The sequence below is a fragment of the Chiloscyllium plagiosum genome, chromosome 7 (assembly GCF_004010195.1).
Source record: "Chiloscyllium plagiosum isolate BGI_BamShark_2017 chromosome 7, ASM401019v2, whole genome shotgun sequence".
NCBI classification, from domain to species: Eukaryota; Metazoa; Chordata; class Chondrichthyes; order Orectolobiformes; family Hemiscylliidae; genus Chiloscyllium; species Chiloscyllium plagiosum.
Window position 1 is genome coordinate 34,985,228 of NC_057716.1, and position 19,486 is coordinate 35,004,713.

Consider the following 19,486-nt stretch of genomic DNA (forward strand, 5'->3'; position numbering starts at 1 on the left):
TCAGACTGGAGGCCTGTGACCAGTGGAGTGCCACAAGGATCAGTGCTGGTTCCTCTACTTTTTGTCATTTACATAAATGATTTGGATGTGAGCATAAGAGGTACAGTTAGTAAGTTTGCAGATGACACCAAAATTGGAGGTGTAGTGGACAGCGAAGAGGGTTACCTCAGATTACAACAGGATCTTGACCAGATGGGCCAATGGGCTGAGAAGTGGCAGATGGAGTTTAATTCAGATAAATGCGAGGTGCTGCATTTTGGGAAAGCAAATCTTAGCAGACCTTATATACTTAATGGTAAGGTCCTAGGGAGTGTTGCTGAACAAAGAGACCTCGGAGTGCAGGTTCATAGTTCCTTGAAAGTGGAGTCGCAGGTAGATAGGATAGTGAAGAAGGCGTTTGGTGTGCTTTCCTTTATTGGTCAGAGTATTGAGTACAGGAGTTGGGTGGTCATGTTGCAGCTGTACAGGACATTGGTTAGGCCGCTGTTGGAATATTGTGTGCAATTCTGGTCTCCTTCCTATTGGAAAGATGCTGTGAAACTTGAAAGGGTGCAGAAAAGATTTACTAGGATGTTGCCAGGGTTGGAGGATTTGAGCTATAGGGCTAGGGTTGTTTTCCCTGGAGCGTCGGAGGCTGAGGGGTGACCTTATAGAGGTTTACAAAATTATGAGGGGCATGGATAGGGTAAATAGGCAAAGTATTTTCTCTGGGATCGGGGAGTCCAGAACTAGAGGGCATAGGTTTAGGGTGAGAGGGGAAAGATATAAAAGAGACCTAGGGGACAATTTTTTCACATAGAGAGTGGTACGTGTACGTAATGAGCTGCCAGAGGAAGTGGTGGAGGCTGGTATAATTGCAACATTTAAGAGGCATTTGGGTGGGTATATGAATAGGAAGGGTTTGGAGGGATATGGGCTGTATGCTGGCAGATGGGACTAGATTGGGTTGGGATATCTGGTCGGCATGGACGGGTTGGACCGAAGGGTCTGTTTCCATGCTGTAATCTCTATGACTCTATGATTGATTTTTAGATGGGATTGGTATAAAGATGAATTCATCCAAGCCAGGGGGAAAAGTAGCTTTTTGTATGTACTATTTGTCAGGATGAATTTGAGGGTAAACAACAAGGATAAACTTAGCCAGGATTAATTAAGAGCTTCGAATTGTTATTGTCCTTGTGAATTGACCATACAAAGGATCACCACATCTGCGGCCACAAGAATTGATTGGGTTTGCAAAGAAATACCCTTTTAAAGAAAAGAAATGAAATGTGATCACTTTATATGTTAATTTGATTCTGAGTGATAGACTTTTATTTCTTGCAACCTAATTGATTAAGACTTTTTGTAATTAGGTGAGTCACACGGATCATTTGCTTCCAGATTTCATTGCTGATCTGCATGCAACTTAATTGTAATGAGAAAGATCGTCAGAGATGACCTTTAGTTATTTCCACACTAGGGAAGGGGAAATAGACTGAGAATTTCTAGTCTGTATAGTGACTTTCCTTGGATTTCATCAAGTGGGGATGGGATTTTCTTCGCCACCATATTTAGCCAAATAGTCTGTTGGTATTTATTTTCTGTCTTCACACAATGGTGATCAGTTATTTGCTGAAGTATTGAACACTGTTGTTTAAATATTGCTTAAAAGAAAAGTAGCATTTTCTCAAAACATGTATCAGAACAATTCACAAGAAACATCAGTATAAAGGGAGAACAACATGAGAAGAGTTTTTTTTTTGCTTTAAAAAAGCTTTGATTGAATATCTTTTTCAACAGTATTGAAGTGTATATTATGAAATGATTGTTTCGTGTTCATTGAATTGCAATGTAGCAAAAAACTTGAGCCTAGTGAGGGAGAGAAGTGCAGCAGAAAATTAACAGGATTATACTCTTGCTATGTCATCATCATCATTATTTTAGTCTCAAATTTTGTTTTCAGGAAAGTAGTAAAGCAAGTTCTTGTATATATTATGAAAAGCTCTTTATATTGTGCCATTCTAGATTCCTTCACGGCAAAAACAGCAGAGTGAATGTTGTTACGATATTGATAACATTGTCATACCGATGTCATTGGTTGCCAGCTCCAAGATCGAGAAGCTACAGTATAAGGAAATAATTACACCAAGGTAGATTTCATTAACAATTTTATTGTTGTATCTAGCAGAAGGCTAGCACTGAGGGACCACAAGAGTTCTCCAAGTATTGTTTCAAGCTGTAACTTTAACCTCACATTACCATTGACCCTAAACCAGTCCAAATCTTTGAGAACAACATGAGTAAATATAAAACAGTACATTATAGCAGATTATTTTGAGTCACATTGGTCATGAAACTTAAGTACATTTTTCTTTCATTGTAAAGTATACATACACCCACCATCTCTAGACAGCAGTCACTTTTGCTAACTTGTCATCCTTTACTGAGTGATGACAGGCTATTTCATAATGTGAACATCGCTTTCTCTCATGTCAGTCGTTGGATAATGTTCAGCACTGACTGAGTTACTAGAATGTTGATCAGATCATGTATTCTGGGAAGTATACAATGCACGTGCTCCCTCTTTGAAAGAACAGTCCAATTCGGTATTCCCATCTTCTTCAACAGCCTGCAATTTTATTTTGTTTCTTTCTAATTCACTTCTTCCATGTTACTAATAAATCTGCTTCCAGGCATTGCGTTTTCATCTTAAATGCAGCTCACTGCATTTAAAAGCTTTTCTCATGTCTCTCTGGTTGCTTTTCAATCATCTTCAGTCTGTGTCCTCTGGCTAATACCCACACGGCAGTGGAAACAGTTTCTCCCTCTGTATCTGAGAGCCCTCACTACATTTTGATTACCGCTAGTAAATACTCCCTAAATCTTAATTTCTCTAAGGAGACAGATGTCAGTTCCTTAATCTCTGTACATAACTCATCTGGTTGGTATCATTCTGTTCCATCCTTGCATATTCTCAAAGGCTTTAAAGTTGAAAACTTGAAGCCCAGACTGTGCACCATTTCTAAAAAAAAAGTGAATGGATCGCGAAATTAACAAAAGGTAATGGGCATTTCTGACTAAAGGCAGATAAAATGAAGCTAGAATAATCTCAATGCTAATAGCATGATTTTGGAACATCAAGCATTTTCAACAAATCAGACATTACAATAGCACAGATGGAAATTAATATGTTTGACCTAATGGTTGTTATAGAGATATAGTTACAAAGTGACCTAGATTTGGAGCAATATATTTCAGGATATGTCAGTTTTAAAAGTGTTAGTAAAACTACAAAAAGTTAAAAATCACACAACACCAGGTTATAGTCCACCAGGTTTATTTGGAAGCACTAACTTTCGGAGTACTGCTCCTTCATAAGGTGGTTGTGAAGCAGGATCATAAGATACAGAATTTATAGCAAAAGATTAGTGTCATGCCATTGAAATGATATATTGAACAAATCTAGATTGTTGTTAAGTCGTTCGTCTTTTAGAATAGGTTGCAGGTTTTGGTTCATTAATATGTAAATCCCAGAACTACTTTTAAGTCGCATTCTCATGATAACTTAAGGCTTTATTTTAAAAAAAAGATGACATCACAGTTCAGACAATGCCTTAAAGGTGTGAGGTTAGAGTTTGTCTGTATCCTAATCTTGAGTCAGACTGGTTCTATTACTCAGCACAAATTTAAAATAAGCAAAAGTACCAAGGAGGAGATGAGGAAACATGTTTTATACAGTAAATGTCGGAATAGTCAGAAATGCACTGCATTTAAATGATATTGGACGCAAATTCAGCAGTAATGTTTGATAATGAATTAGACAAATTTGAAGAGGGGAGAAATTCACAGGGCTGTGGAAAGGACAGAGGAGACAGACTAAGTAGCTGGCACAAGAGCAACAAACCTATAGCTCACTTCTGAAAATGTGTTGCTGGAACAGCGCAGCAGGTCAGGCAGCATCCAGGGAACAGGAGAATCGACGTTTCGGGCATAAGCCCTTCTATAGCTCACTTCTGTCTTGTGCAGTTTATGCATCTGTTGACTGAATTTGCTTTCCTTTCTATCAACAGCTGGCAAATTGTGCCCATTAAACCATCGAAGGAACGACTCACACAAAGGGAAGTGGTATGTTTGAAGTCAACTGCAACGGTTGCAATAACTGGTAGTGACTTTTACCAATGACCCCTCAATCATACTGGTGATGCTGATGCTGCAATTGTCAAGCTGATTTAGATCAGTTACATTTCCTATTATTGTAGTACTACCCTTTGTGTTGCTTTTCAGATCATTGGTCCCACCTGATATTTTATACCATTGTTATTGCTGTCATTGTGCCAACAGGTTACGAACTGTACAATCAATACTAATCACCCATCTGAGCCTTTTACAAAAATTTTCATCTCTGTATTAACCACCATCCCTCTATCTAGTGGGCTTTTTCTTGTTTTTTCAATGCAAAACGTTTTCCCTAACTGCTGAGCGATTTCAGCTGTAATTTTCATGGCAGTGGCTTTTGGATGTCCTGCTAGGAGATTTGCAATACCAGACTTCCACCCTAATGTGGTTAAAGAGAAGCAGAAACTCTTGTCCAGTTGGGTTGCCTTCTTAGACAAGAACTACTGATGTCTTGGCATTTATTTTGGCAGGACATCAGCATCCCCTGCCTTTGTTTGTCATTGCTGCTTCTGCTTTTATTTTCTATTTCTTTACTCTCGTGTTTTTTCTTGTGCAGACATTTTAACCAAGTTTATGTTAATTAAACAAGATTCTAATTTCTGTTAGTTAACTTCCACTTTATTCACAGCTAGAAGATATTTCGGATGAAGCATTTTCTTTACGGCATAAGAAGCATGAAATATGGGAGCAGGCAAGATGGTTTCTGTGGGAGCAGAGCCGATGTCATCGAAGAGGGAACAGGTACGTGTATTGATCCAGTATTGTTTGCTGTGTTGTTATTCTCTATTGATCTCTTTTTGTCATCTGTCCTTGACATATTTCTTTTTAAGCTGGTACCGTACTTAGTTGTAATGCAAGCGGTCATTTTGTTCAAGATTTTCATCTCCTAAAACTGCTAATCCCTTGCTTGGCTCAAACCTTGATACCTCACCCATCTCGCCTCCCCTCATGTGAGTGCATTAATTCACTCTCTCTCTTATGAAGAGTATTAGCTACCCAAGAGCTGTCAGGGCTTGTGAAGAGTACTAGATACCCAAGGGCTGTCAGAGTTTATGAAGAATACTAGCTCCCAAGGGCTGCCAGGGCTTATGAAGAGTACTAGATACCCAAGGGCTGTCAGTGCTTTGTAGAGTACTAGATACCAAGAGCAGTCAGTGCTTATGGAAAGTACTCAATACCAAAGGCTTGTCAGTGCTTATGGAGAGTACTAGATACCAAGGGCTTGTCAGTGCTTATGGAATCACAGACCAACAAAGGTTCAGTGAAGCTTTTTTTCAAAAAGATTGCTTGAAGTTTCTGTTTCATCTCTGACCTCTACACAATGTTAAAACAGAAGAATGCCATGGAGTTATAGAAATCTACAACGCAGAAAAGGGCCGTTCGACCCATCGTGTCCATGCTAGTCAGAAACAATCAACTATCCTAATCTCATTCACCAGCACTTGGCCTGTAGTTTTTATATACTTTGACATCATAAATGCACTTCTTAAATGTCATAAGTGTTTCTGCCTCTCCCACCCTTACAGGTAGTGAGTTCCAGTTTCCCACCATTCTGAGTGAAAATGTTTTTCTCATATTCCTTCTAAACCTTCTGCCCCTCACCTTGAATCTCTGCCCCTGGTCATTGGTATGAGTTCAGTCACAGCAGTGGAGTTTTGGATGACTACAGGTTTACTTCTATTTGCTACTGAATTAGTTCTGTGGAGGCCAGTGTCCCATCACCAAGTCACCCTTTATTTGCATATGAAGAGTTCTTGATGACAACAGCAGTGTTCCACAGAGATCGATGCTGGGTGAGAATTTAGGAGGAATTGTTAGTAAATTTGCAGATGACACGAGAATTGATATAGCGGGCAATGAAGACGGTGTTCTAAGGTTACGAAGGGCTCTTGATCAATTGGGCCAATGGGCTGAGGAGGTGCAGATGGAGTTTAATTTGGATAAATGCGAAAGGAAAATTTTGGAGGAATTTGGTCCAAACATATGCAAGTGAGTCTACTTGGACTGAAGGGTCTGCTTCCATGCAGGGGAAAAGGTTTCTTCATGTTTATCTATGCCACTCATAATTTGTTATATCTCAAATCGTGTTCCCTCTCAATCTCCTCTTCTCTAAAGAATTTACAGGGAGTCAGCCATGCAATTGTGGATTTAACACACAGTTTCATATGACTAGAGATTACAGATTAGGGAATAGAGTGATCTTGCAACTCATCTTTTTGGACAGTATGTTTCAAACATGTGACCTTTCCCATCTAGAAGCAAAAAGCAGCAGATCCATAGGAACACCACATGCGAGTTCCCCACCAACTCACTCACCGTCTGACTTGGAACAATTCTGGAACAGCTCATTCCCTCTACTACACCCTTAGCAGCATTGGTGTACTCGAAGAACTGCAGCAATTCAAAAAGGCTGCTCATCACAATAACTACAATTAGGGATGGACAATAAATGAGAAGTCACCACTTTGGATCTGAGAAAGGATAGAACACAATAATTTCTAAATGTTAGAAAGCAGAAATACAGGGTGTCCTTACTTCAAGTCAAGTTTGTTTTCCTCAAAATGAAGGATTTTAGTGGGGATACTTGTTACTTGTTCCTAGCTGCTGCCTGGTGGGGTTTTTTTGCTGTTGGGCTGCATACATTTTTGCTGTATGATGCCTCCATAGTTGACTTGGGTCGCTGCTTTATGGAACTTGTCCTCAAGACTATAGTCACGTCTCTGTTTTTAGAGACTGATGTTGCTGCTGATTTAAGTCCCACTGATGGGTCAGGTATGATAAAGTGCTGCTATAGACAACACTGGAAATCTCATGGAGCGATTTGTCTCAGTCTTAATCATGTACTGACATCAAAGTGAAACAATAGTAAACATGTTGACTTTAAACATGAAGTACCTTCTAATAGAGATGTACCATGAACCAGTACGTAAATCATCAATTGTGGTTCAGTTGAGGCATTCAGGAGGCATTAGGTGATTACTAAAAATAATATGCAAGGTTACGAGAAAAGGGATTTGTCCCACTTTTTTTGTGTATAGAACAAACCTGGATAGAGTTGTAGCTGGGCTAGAACAACTTGTTGAGATGCACAGCACTTTCTTAAGCACAAATCTTTTATACTATTGCTGGAATGTTGTCAGGCCCAGAGAATTTGCACTATCCAGTGCCTCCAGCCATTTCTTGATATTGCATGGAGTAAATCAAACTATCTGGAGACTGGCATCTGTGGTGCTGAGGACCACTGCTAGAGGCTGAGATGGATCATCCAGTTGGCACTTGTGACTGCAGATTGTTGTAAATGCTAGCCGTGTGTTCTGCACGGATGGTGTGGGCTTCCCCATTATTAAGAAATGGAATCTCTCCCTGCTGTTAGTAATTTAATCTTCCACTACAGTTCATGATTGGATGTGGCAGGACTGCAGAGCTTGGATCTGCTGGGTTTCTCTGGCATTTTCTATTCTTATTTTAGATCTGTTCCCTTGGTTATGGGATTGCTTAGCCCTGTGTATTACATGTTGCTTGTCATGCCACTGGTCTTGTGTCATCGCAGGTTGACATCTTCTGCCTGATTCTAACCCTGGCATGCTATCTTGCAGTCTTCATTAAACCAGGATTAGTTGCCTGACTGGTGTTGTCTTAAATATTTTTGCTGCAGTTTTGTCCATTCTCTTGACTTATAAGTACGATGTTAAACTGTCACTGACAGTCGTTACAATGTCTCCAATTTTTGTGTCATTGGAAATTTCCAGACACACCGGCTTTACAAACTGCACCCCCAAATGTATTATTTTGAGGGAAGTGGTCTCTTCCTGATTTTGAAATCATTTTTCATAACCTTTTAGTTTATCAATCTTTTTTTTTTCCTTTTAGATCATCATCCTTCAGTAAGAATAATGATGAGCATTTGAATCCTCATCCTCCAGCTTCTCCAGAAATTCAAAACCAACTCAGCTGTACTAGCTCAGTGTGCCGTGTTTCTGAGGTAGCACAGACTGACGACCCTCAGGATTTACTTGTAGAGGGAGTGACCAGTGCAAAGGTAGATTGGAGAAAATGTGTTTCTCTTACCTGTTAATGCAATCTTTGTGCTAATGTGGTCTTTGGCAACAAAGCGTCATTCTTAGCCTCATTCTCTTCATTACCCAATGTCCTCCTGATGTTCACCCTTTAAAACCTCGTAAAATAGAGGCACTTTATTGGAATTATCTCCTGTATTATTCCATACTTCTTGCCTGTGTTCACTTTGTGAAGTGAGTTATGCCCAGTATCCAACACAGCTCATCTTTTGACTGAGCATTGTCAAAAGAGATTTACTATAAAAAGACATTCTGCATCTTGTCTGTTGGCCATACTTCTAATTTCAGTTGTGGGTAAATTGCTGGAGGTGATTATAAAAGATAGGTTTTATGAAGGTTTAGAGAGGGAAAAATTGATCAGGGTTAGTCAGCGTGGTTCTGTGCAAGGAAAATTAAGTCTCACATGGTTGGCTAATTAGTAAAGTTATGTTGCGCCTGCCACATGTGTTTAACTCTTATATCTAGCAAAGAAACTGAGAGTCTGCTCTTTATTAATAGTAAACAATAATATTCATTTATCTAACACAACACTATAACAAAATACTAACAATTTACACATAAACCTAATCAACTAGCTTGTGCTTTAACTTAACTCTGAATGATCATATGCCACCACACTAGGTCTTGGCCTTGATCCACGTGGCAATGACCATCTGGTCGTCTTCTCCCACTGGTCCCAGGATGTCTTCTCTTCACAATAGTTGGTGTTGAGTTACTTCTCCTGAGGGCGGTGTTGCGGCGATTCTTATACTTAGGTCAGGTAGCCCTCTCCAAATAAGAGTGTGAGGTGCCCGTTTCTGGTAAACAACTCAAGGTTCCGATTATCCTGGGGATGGCATTCAGGTTGATTCTATTGAATTCCAAATTAGAGTGTGCATTGTACAGCTGCAGTCTGTCTAGATTCTGCAGCATGCTTATTCTAGAGTATTTGAGCGTCACTTTGATCAAGGCTTGTCTCAATTTCCTAGCATCCCTTATTTATTGTCCATTTTTCATAAATCCATCATATGGAATGGCTCATCCGTCCACAGTTAGGTCAATTGGGATTCTGGGTGAGCTTCCTAATTGGATACATAATTGGCTTAACAGCAGGAGGCAGAGTGATGGTGGAGGGTTGCTTTTCAGACTGGAGGCCTGTGACCAGCAGTGTTCCACAGGGATTGATTCTGGGTCCTCTTTTGTTTGTAATTTAGATAACTGATTTGAATGAGAATATAGGAAGCATGGTTAGTAGGTTTGCAGACGACACCAAAATTGGTGGCATAGTAGACAGTGAAGAAGGTTCCCTAAGATTAGGAGGAGGAGTTGGGGAGTTGATGGTCTATTGGTATTCTTCGAGGAGAAAGTGAGGTCTGCAGATGCTGGAGATCAAAGTTGAAACTTTATTGCTGGAACAGCACAGCAGGTCAGGCAGCATCCAGGGAACAGGAGATTCGACGTTTCGGGCACAGGCCCTTCTTCAGGAATGAGCAGAGAGTGTTCAGCAGGAGAAGATGGAAAATGAAGTGTTGTTCTTTGAACTTGCGTTAAGGAACACTGCAACAGATCTGGGACAGAAATGTTGGTGTAGGAACACAGTGGTGTGTTGAAGTGGAGGCAGTGGGAAACTCTGGGTCATGTTTTACAGACAGAGTGTAGGTGTTCAGCAAAGCGGTCATCAAATCTGTGTTTCATCTCCCCCGATATACAGGAGACCACATTCTGAGCAGTGAATGAAATAAATGAGTTGAGAGAAGTGCAGGTAAGCTGCTGCTTCACCTGGAAGGTGTGCCTGAGGCCTTGGATACTGAGGTTGGAGGAAGTAAATCGGCAAGTAAGTCACCTTGTGCAAGACCAACCCCTTCCCACAAACGTCACTTCAATATATTACCACCTTTCCTGAGCTGTTAACAGTTCTGATGAAGAATCGCCAGACTCGAAATATTATCTTGCTTTCAAAGAACACAGAACATTACAGCACAGTCCAGGCTCTCTGACCCTCAATGTTGTGCTGACCTGTGAAACCAGCCTGAAGCTGAACTAACCTGCATTGTTGCATTATCATCCATATGTTTATCCAATGGCCATTTAAAAAGACATTAAAGTCGGTGAGTCTACTACAGTTGCAGGCAGGGAGTTTCACGCCATTACTACTCTCTGAGTAAAGAAACTACCCCTCTGACATCTGTCCTATATCTATCACCGCTCAATTTAAAGCTATGTCCTCTCATGCTAGCCATCACTATCCGAGGAAAACGTCTCTCTCTGCTAACACTATCTAATCCTCTGATCATCTTTCACATCTCTATTAAGTCACCTCTCACGTGTTGATTCGGTCGCCTGAGATAGAAACAGAATGGTCTAGGAAGGGGAGGGAGGAGTCCGAGACTGTCCAGGTGAATTTGAGGTCGGGGTGGAAGGTGTTGGTGTAGTGGATGAACTGTTCAACCTCCTCGTGGGAGCACGAGGTAGCGCCGATACAGTCATCAATGTAGCGAAGAAAAAGATGGGGGGTGGGCATCAATGTAGTGAAGAAAAAGATGGGGGGTATTCTCTCTGGACTGTTAATCTAAAGACCCAGATAATATCCTTTGGACCTGGTTTCGAATCCTGCCATGACAGATGTTGGAATTTGAAGTCAATAAACATCTGGAATTAAGGGTCTAATGATGACCCTGAATCCATTGCCAATTGTTGGAAAACCCCATCTGTTCACTCATGTCCTTTAGGGAAAGAAACTGCCTTACATGTGACTCTAGACCCACAGCAATGTGGTTGACTCTTAACTACCCTCTGGGGGCAGTGAGGGATGGACAATAAATGCTGGGCCTAGCCAGTGACACCCTCATCTCATGAATGATTTAGAAAAAAATTACAAAGGGATCTTGATCAAATGAGTCAATGGGCTGAAAAATCGCAAACGGAGTTCAATCTGATAAAAGCGAGGTATTGCATTTTGGTACAACAAACAAAGGTAGGGCTTGTTCAATTAACGGTAGTGCCTTGGTTAGTTTTGTAGAACAGAGGGACGTAGGGGTTCAGGTAAAGAATTCTTTGAAGTTTGCGTTACATAGCGTGGTTAAAAAGGCATTTGGCATGCTTGCCTTCATTGCTCAGTCCTTTGAGTATAGGAGTCGGGAAGTCATGTTGAGGTTGTACAGGACATTGGTGAGGCCTCTTCTGGAATACTGTGTCCAGTTCTGGTTGCCGAGATATAGGAAGGATATTATCGAGCTGGAGACGGTTCGTAAGAGATTTACCAGGGTGTTGTCAGGTATGAAAGGGTTGAGTTGTAAAGATAGGCTAGGCCTTTTCTCACTGGAGTGTGGAGGGGGGTGGTTGAGAGGCAACCTTGTAGAAGTTTATAAAGTAAATGAGGGGTACAGCTAGGGTTAATGGGAGTTGTCTTTTCCCAAGAATGGAGGATTTCCTCACATTTTTAAGGTGAGAGGAGAGTTTTTTTAAAAAACACACGAGGGACAAATTTCTTCAACAGAGGGTGATTCGTGTGTGGAATGAACTTCCTGAGGAAGTGGTAGATGTGGGTACAATTACAATGTATAAAAGACATTTGGATAAGTACATGAATAGGAAAGGTTTGGAGGAATATGGGCCAGGAGCAGGCAGACGGGACTAGTTTAGTTTGGGATTATGTTCAGCATGAACTGAGTGGACTGAAGGGTCTGTTTCTGTGCTGTATGATTCTATAATGATCGTCATGTTGATTATAATACACCTTACCACTAGCAAGATATAGATGCGATCAGCATAACAGATTGGAAGCTATTTGATCTGCACTCCCATTAATCCTAGAATATGGGAATGTATGCATATAAGAGAAAACCAATAGAATAACATACAGCATAGAAGTAGGTCATTCTGCCCAATTGTGCTTGTCAGTATTTATGGTACCAACTGTCCTTTGTTATCTCAGGTTTCTGTAAATAATAGAACCATAGGATTTTACAGTTTAGAAGGAGGCCATTCAACCCATCATATTTGTACCGTCTCCCAGAAGAGCTACCCAGCTAATCCCACCCTCCTATCTCTGCATCTTTCTAATTTCATCACTTTTGAATATATATTTAGCTCTCTTTTGAAACCTCCAGTGAAATCTCCCTCCATGACTCTTCCAGACAGTGCATTCCAAATCCTAACAATTCTGAGTAAAGATGTTTCTCCTCCTTATTGCTCCTAGCTCTCTAACTGCCATACCAAGTAATGGAAACAGAACATCCTTTTTGACCCTGTCAAAATTGTTCATCATTTTGAACACCTCAGTAAGGTCACCTCTTCTCTGCTCCAAGGCGAATAAGCCCAATCTCTCATCTTTCCTTGTATCTAAAATCCTTCATTCATGGTTATCATTCTAGTAAATCTCCTTTGAATTCTCTCCAGGGTTTTAATATCCTTCCTTAAATAAAGTGTCCAGAACTGAACACAACATTCCAAACATGATTTGTAGAGATGTAGCATCACTTTCTTGCTTTTATACTTTATAAATTTAGGAACCTATATAAGCCGCCTTAGCAACTGATTCAACTTGCCTGGCTGCTCCTGTACTTCCCTCAAAGTTGTGCCATTGACCCTGTATTATCTTTCCATATTTTTTGTATCATAATGCATTATTTCAAGTATCTCTGCATTGAAATTCATCTGCCAGGTGCATGCCTATTCGTCAATGTCTGTTTGAAGTTGCTCAGCATCATCCTCACAATTCACTCTTCTCCCTAGTTAGTATCATCTGCATATTTAGAGATTTTGCCATCATCCTATTTCTAAATCTTATATAGATCAGAAAAAGCAAGGGTCCCCCAACACTGCTTCTTGGGGAACATCATTTCCAACTCTTCTCCAATCTGACAAATTTGCATTTATACCTCCCTCTGTTTCCTATCTTTTAGCTAACATCTAATCCATACTGCCAAAGACCCTTTAATCACAAACATTTCTAATTTACTGACCAATCTGCCACATGGCATAATATCAAATGCTTTCTCAGAGTCCAAATATACCATATCCACAGCACTATACCCTCATCCACTGCCCTGTGTCACCTTGTCAAAGAGCTCAATTAAATTTGTCAGACATGACCTGCCCTTAACAAAGCACCGTCTAGTATGAACTTATTTTTTCTGTATATATTTACCTTGTCCCATATTATGGCCTCCCAATACTACCTGTCAAGCTGACAGGTCTGTATGTTCCTGAGTTATCCTTGCACGTTTTTTATATTGGTGTCACATTTGAAATGTTCCAGTCCCCTGGAACTGAAGCCTGAAATTTCTGTCTCCAAAATTTTCTCCCTTAGCTGTAGGAAGCTGGGATGCATCCCACTGGATCCGAAACTTCTCTACAACTGGAATGCTGTCAGCCTTTTTAGTACCTCTCTATACTGTTGTGAAATTCCTTTTTTTAAATCCACTGTTTTATCCACCAAAATGCAATCAATTTGCTCCAGTTATAGAGTCAAAGAGATGGAAACAGCCGACCAGATATCCCAACCCAATCTAGTCCCACCTGCCAGCACCCGGCCCATATCCCTCCAAACCCTTCCTATTCATACACCCATCCAAATGCCTCTTAAATGTTGCCATTGTACCAGCCTCCACCACTTCCTCTGGCAGCTCATTCCATACACGTACCACCTCTGTGTTAAAAAGTTGCCCCTTAGGTCTCTTTTATATCTTTCCCCTCTAAACCTCTGCTCTCCAGTTCTGGACTCCCTGACCCCAGGGAAAAGACTTTGCCTATTTACCCTATCCATGCCCCTCATAATTTTGTAAACCTCTATAAGGTCACCCCTCAACTTCCAACGCTCCAGGGAAAACAGCCCAGCCTGTTCAGCCTCTCCCTATAGCTCAAATCCTTCAACCCTGGCAACATCCTTGTAAATCTTTTCTGAACCCTTTCAAGTTTCACAACATTTTCCCGATAGGAAGGAGACGAGAATTGCACACACTATTCTGTTAGAACCTTAAAATCTAACCTTTTCTAGACTGGAATCTTAATCCTTTTTCGACTTAACATTGAACCTTTTATTATATTATGATCATTATTTCCCCAGTGCTCCCTCACTCTGAGGTTCTCCATTTGGCCTGTCTCATTTCCTAGGACCAGATCTAGCACAGCTGCCTCCCTGGCAGCACTGGAAATGTACTCTTCTAGCAAGTTCTCCTGCACACACTGCAGGAATTTCTCTCATCCTGTACCCGACAGTCTATCTTTTTCAAACTCTACCCTTGGATAATTGAAATCACCAACTGTTGCAACCCTACTTGCTCTGCAGATTTCCATAACCTGCCGACAAATGCTCTCTTCTACTTCCTCCCCACTGTTTGGAGAGATATAATAAATACCCAACAAGGCCCCTGCTCCCTTCTGTTTCTCACCTCCAACCATATAGATTCTAATTCAGGAACTAGATCCTGTTCAAGGGTGATGATACTATCTTTGTCAAGACTGCTACACCACCTCCCTTTAACTCACCTCGTTTCTACAAAAAGCCTGGAATGTTAAGTATCCAGTCCTGTTCTAGCTTGAGTCACGTGTCTGTCAATGCTGTAGGGGGATATGACAGCAATTTCTGTTTCCAGTTCCCCAATTTTGTTCACTATATCCTTAGCATTAGCATACATATAATTTAACCCTGCCTTTATCTCTTGGAAGACAATCATTTTCTTGTTCACTGTCAACACTCAGACTTTCCTCACTTCCCCATTCACCACCATTCTCTTATGCCTTCTCTAGTGCTTCCAAAACTAGATCCATTTGTCATCTCAGCCACATCTTGCAAAATCCAGTATAACAAATTATAGAATCATGCATTATAGAAGAGACTCTTCAGCCCATCAAGTCTGTACTGCCAAAGCTACACTAAATCCACACTAGCCCCATTTTCTTGCACAAGGCTCATAGTTACGACATTACAAGTGCTGATCCATGTTGTTTTTAAAGGTTGAGGTTACCTACCTCAACTACCTTGTTAGATATCAACCCTGTATGGAAAAAAAAACACGCTGACTGTCCTTGGTCAAATATTGCCTCTCTAAATAGAGATTAATTCTCTGCTTCACAATTTTCTCAGACCATTGGTAAGGAAACTATCTCTACCACCCTTCTTAAAACAAAACTACATCAGCTATCCTCCAGTCCTCTGCCACAACCTCCAGTGACCAGAAAGAAATTAAAAAATTGTCAGGGCCTCTGTAATTTTATCCCCCCTGTCCTTCAGCAACCTGGGACACAGTCCTCCAAACCTGCCAGAACCTCCAATACCTTAGTCCCTGTATCAATCTTCTCAAGAACATCTCAGTCCCTCTTCCTCAAATCTGTACATACATCCTCCTCCTTATTGAAGACAGCTTTGAAGTTCTTGTTTAACACTTTACCCAACGTCCTGTGGCAGCACACACAGATTTTCTCTTTTCCTGGTTATTCTCTTCTCATTGATATACTTGAAAAGTATCTTGGGATTCTCCCTAATTTTGCCTGCCAATACAGTAGGATATAACTTGCCATCCTACTCTAATGAAATTGTGTTTCTCTTTGAGTTAGACCCTAATGGTATGCCAGAATTCAGAGAACTGAATAATACCAAAAATTAACATTTGCTTTGTTTGAACCAGAGGTCACTAATTTGTAACCGTTTGAGAGGAAGGAATATTGAAATATTTTATGAATGTAGCTTTAAGATTCTGTAGTGTCTTAGTTGGTCAGTGTATTGGCAATGATGAATGATTTGAAAAGGAAATTGGATCAACACCTGAAGGAAATAAACTTGGAAGGGCTGCAGTGATCTAGCAGGAGTGGGACTGACTGGATTGATGTATGGAGGGTCAATATGACTTGTATAGATTAAATAGTTGTAATGAAATTACAAGCTTGTTAAATACTTTTTGAAATAAGATTTGGGCAATTTAAACTGCAGTTAATTTTTAATATTGCTCTTTGTCTGTCCAAGTCTTCTCAAGCACTTTTTTAAAATTCTGGAATTCAACAATGTTTACTAATATGTGTTCAAGATGGGTGTGAGAGGTCAGACTCAGTTACCCAAAATGTACAGAAGTGAAATAATTTTGATGCAGTTTCAAAATTTTGTTAAGCTTGGTAATATTAAATATATAAGTTGTATTGAAAATATGTAAATCATCAACACAGCTTTATCTATAATGTTAAAAAATCACACAACACCGGGTTATAGTCCAACAGGTTTAACTGGAAGCACTAGCTTCCGGAACACTGCTCCTTCATCAGGTGGTTCATCAGTGCTCCAAAAGCTAGTGCTTCCAGTTAAATCTGTTGGACTATAACCTGGTGTTGTGTGACTTTTAACTTTGTACACCCCAGTCCAACACCGGCATCTCCAAATCATTATCTATAATGAGAACTGTTCTTCTTTTTTCCAGGTTGTTTTACCCTGGAATTGTCGTACTTTCCCTCTCAGTGATGAAGAGACAAAACACTTAACTCATCCCAAGGTAGCTGTAAGTGATAAAGTTGGCTCTCAGCCACTAACAAGGTGTAACTCAGCACTCAGTGGGAATAGTTCAACTAATCAATCACCATCTGCCACTGGCAATTCAGATAGAGTACCATCTACTGGACACACAGTTACTGAAGAAACAGAATGTAAAGACTCACTCTGGGGGACACAGCAATATGACGAAGTAGTGCTGATAAACCTGAGGTTTATTTAGCAAACAGAAAAATATTGGATGATCATAAGGTAATTTGTAGTAACTTTCATAACTGTTCTTTTGAAAGCAGCAGCCTCCTAATCAATGTTGAGCAAACCTTTGTTGTTCCTGCCCTTTCTACAAGTGTGGATTCTGACCTGGATGACTGTTGACTGACCAGAACTCCTCCCTAGTGGTTATAATTCAATACATGACTGCTGGCAGCATTCAGGGCTAATTACTGATTGTGAACGTCTCACTGCGCTGGGTCCTTGCTCCACCTAACATCCAGACTTTGACATTTTCAGCAGATATTACGGGAAAGCATTCAGGAATTTGGGAAGATTTCATTTTCACTTCAATTTAGGGCATGAAGCTAATTAATTTTAGTCACCATTTATGACCAGTAGATATTAGGAGTTGAACCTGGATTCTACCAGTATTTAACTTTTCAAGCACATGGTCTCCTGTGGCAGAGAGTATAACATGTTGCACCTGTTTTTGAATGTGCAGTTCATACATCTCAAACCTCCCAGTGATATGACAGTTTCAGGTGCACGGTCACAGACTTGTCCATCACTGTTTCTCTTTCCACCTTTGCTGTCTGACCTGTTGAATATTTCCAGCATTTTGTTTTTTTTTAAAAATCAGGTAATGAGGTTGTTTCAGTTCCAATGAACTTTTATCTCCAATCCTTCTGTGCTATGATCTTTTTTTGTTGACAGCATCTCATCTTCGATCAACATGTCAGGTGAAATGTTATTTTGATCAATATCCAATCTTGTTTTGTGGGCCATACTTATTGCTGTTCCTTCTGCTATCCCCATTTTCTCACATTCCAGACTCTCCTTGCGTGACCTATCTAATGCCAACTGATTTGCCTCTCAACAACCCTTTATTGTTGCCTTTTCTGTCATTTGTCTCTGTATTTACTTTGAAACTACTTCTACCTCTTTTGCCAGTCCTGACAAACGATGTTCACCTAAGATGTTGTCTGACCTGTTGAAATATTTCACTTTTGCATCGAAGAATAAAATTGGTGTTTTAACCATTTTTACAGTCAAACCTGTGACCTATGCTAATAATTTATTACTGATCCAGAACAATCCCAGGCTCATCTTGAGAAAACAAAGTCAAGTGCTGGAGACTTCGATGGGTAGAGACAGAATTAACATTCTGGGATTGTTAATAGTGGCAAATGAGAGATTGATGTATAAAATAGGTTTAAATTATCAGTGTGGAAAGGAAATGTGAATGGGTCCTCTCTGCTGTAAGCAAAGTCAACAAGAGCAGAGAGAATTAGAATGAAAATAGTACACCAAGATCATGTTCTGAAGTTGCAGAACTCAGTGTTGAGTCCTAATGGTTTAAAGGTAACTTAGTGGAAAATGAGATGCTGTTCCTTTAGGCACTTCCAGATTGTACTGATCATATTCTGAGGTTATGGATTCAAATCCCACTGTAGCAGTGTATTCTGTATTGTTATTGGATTCAAAATCTAGCTTAAGTGACATACAAATTCATCTAGTTCACTAATGTCCGCAAGGGAAGGTAATCTGTCATCCCAACCCAGTCTGGTCTACATGTTACTGCAGCAATTGCCTCTGGGCCATTAGGATGGGCAGTAAATGCTAACCTTGCTATTGCTGACTGGAAAGTACAATCAATCAAAACTGAGCTTGACTCACTCTTCACTGATACTTTCTCTACACACTCTCTATATATTGTTTTCCAGTAGAGCCCTAGCCAAGTGTTAGAGGTTATTTCAGTTTGTTCCCAAATGGAAAATTGATTGTAATGAATTTGTTAAATAGCAAAAGAAAATCAATGAGAAAAAGAACCTTAAATTTCTGAATGAAATTTATTTCCTGTTTTCAGTTTTCATCATACAATCTAAACCCTTGTATTATTCTTGCAGCCATTATCTTCAAGAAATCACCTTATGGTAGTGAAAGACACCTGCAATTCTGTAAGCTTTTTGTCTAAAAAAAAAAGCATTCAAATATAACTCAGCGGAAGTTGGAGTTCAGGCAAAGAGCTGAAAACATTGGATGTTTTCATGGAGAGTAATGTTTGGATAATTACTAACCAGTGCAAGCGTGAAGTAGTCATGTAGCCTCGCTGAGAACAGCAATATCTCAACCTGTTGAATATTGTGCATCCTATCTGACCAGCAGCTGGACCTGAGGACATAACTAGAGAAAGTGTTCTGAAACTGTTTTTGTTTAGTTTTCTTTTCACACATTGTTGCCTTCTGTTTACCTTCTTAAAAAGTAAAATTATTTAGTTAATAAATGGTTTGTCCTCTCTTATGCTAAGAGGTTTCAGTTGGTGCAACTGTGCTGCAAATACTCCAGCACATAAGTCTGAGGGTGGACTGGGCCATGAGGTCAAAGCTTCAGAGCTACTGTGTATTTTCTAGGTTAACTTTGTATTTTGACTGACAGTCACTTGCTTTCACAATCTGCCCCATATTTATTATTACTGTTGTCATTATCAATTTTAACACTGGAGTAAGGAAGGTAGTTTCAGTCTTTATGACAGCATATTATGGAACAATCTTCATTCTATTTTACTCCTCCAGGAGGATGTGAT

The 19,486-nt window shown here is 40.1% G+C and overlaps 1 protein-coding gene across 1 annotated transcript in view; it reads left to right on the top strand.

Annotated features, from left to right (window-relative positions):
* Positions 1–18,899, top strand: part of kansl1l (KAT8 regulatory NSL complex subunit 1-like) — a 94,385-nt gene extending 75,486 nt beyond the window's left edge. The window contains exons 11-16 of the mRNA XM_043694487.1: positions 2,008–2,132; positions 4,053–4,107; positions 4,787–4,899; positions 8,029–8,197; positions 16,622–16,693; positions 18,810–18,899. Of these exons, the coding sequence (XP_043550422.1) occupies positions 2,008–2,132; positions 4,053–4,107; positions 4,787–4,899; positions 8,029–8,197; positions 16,622–16,693; positions 18,810–18,899 (624 nt within the window). The remainder of the gene's footprint in view (positions 1–2,007; positions 2,133–4,052; positions 4,108–4,786; positions 4,900–8,028; positions 8,198–16,621; positions 16,694–18,809) is intronic.
* Positions 18,900–19,486: the final 587 nt, after the last annotated feature.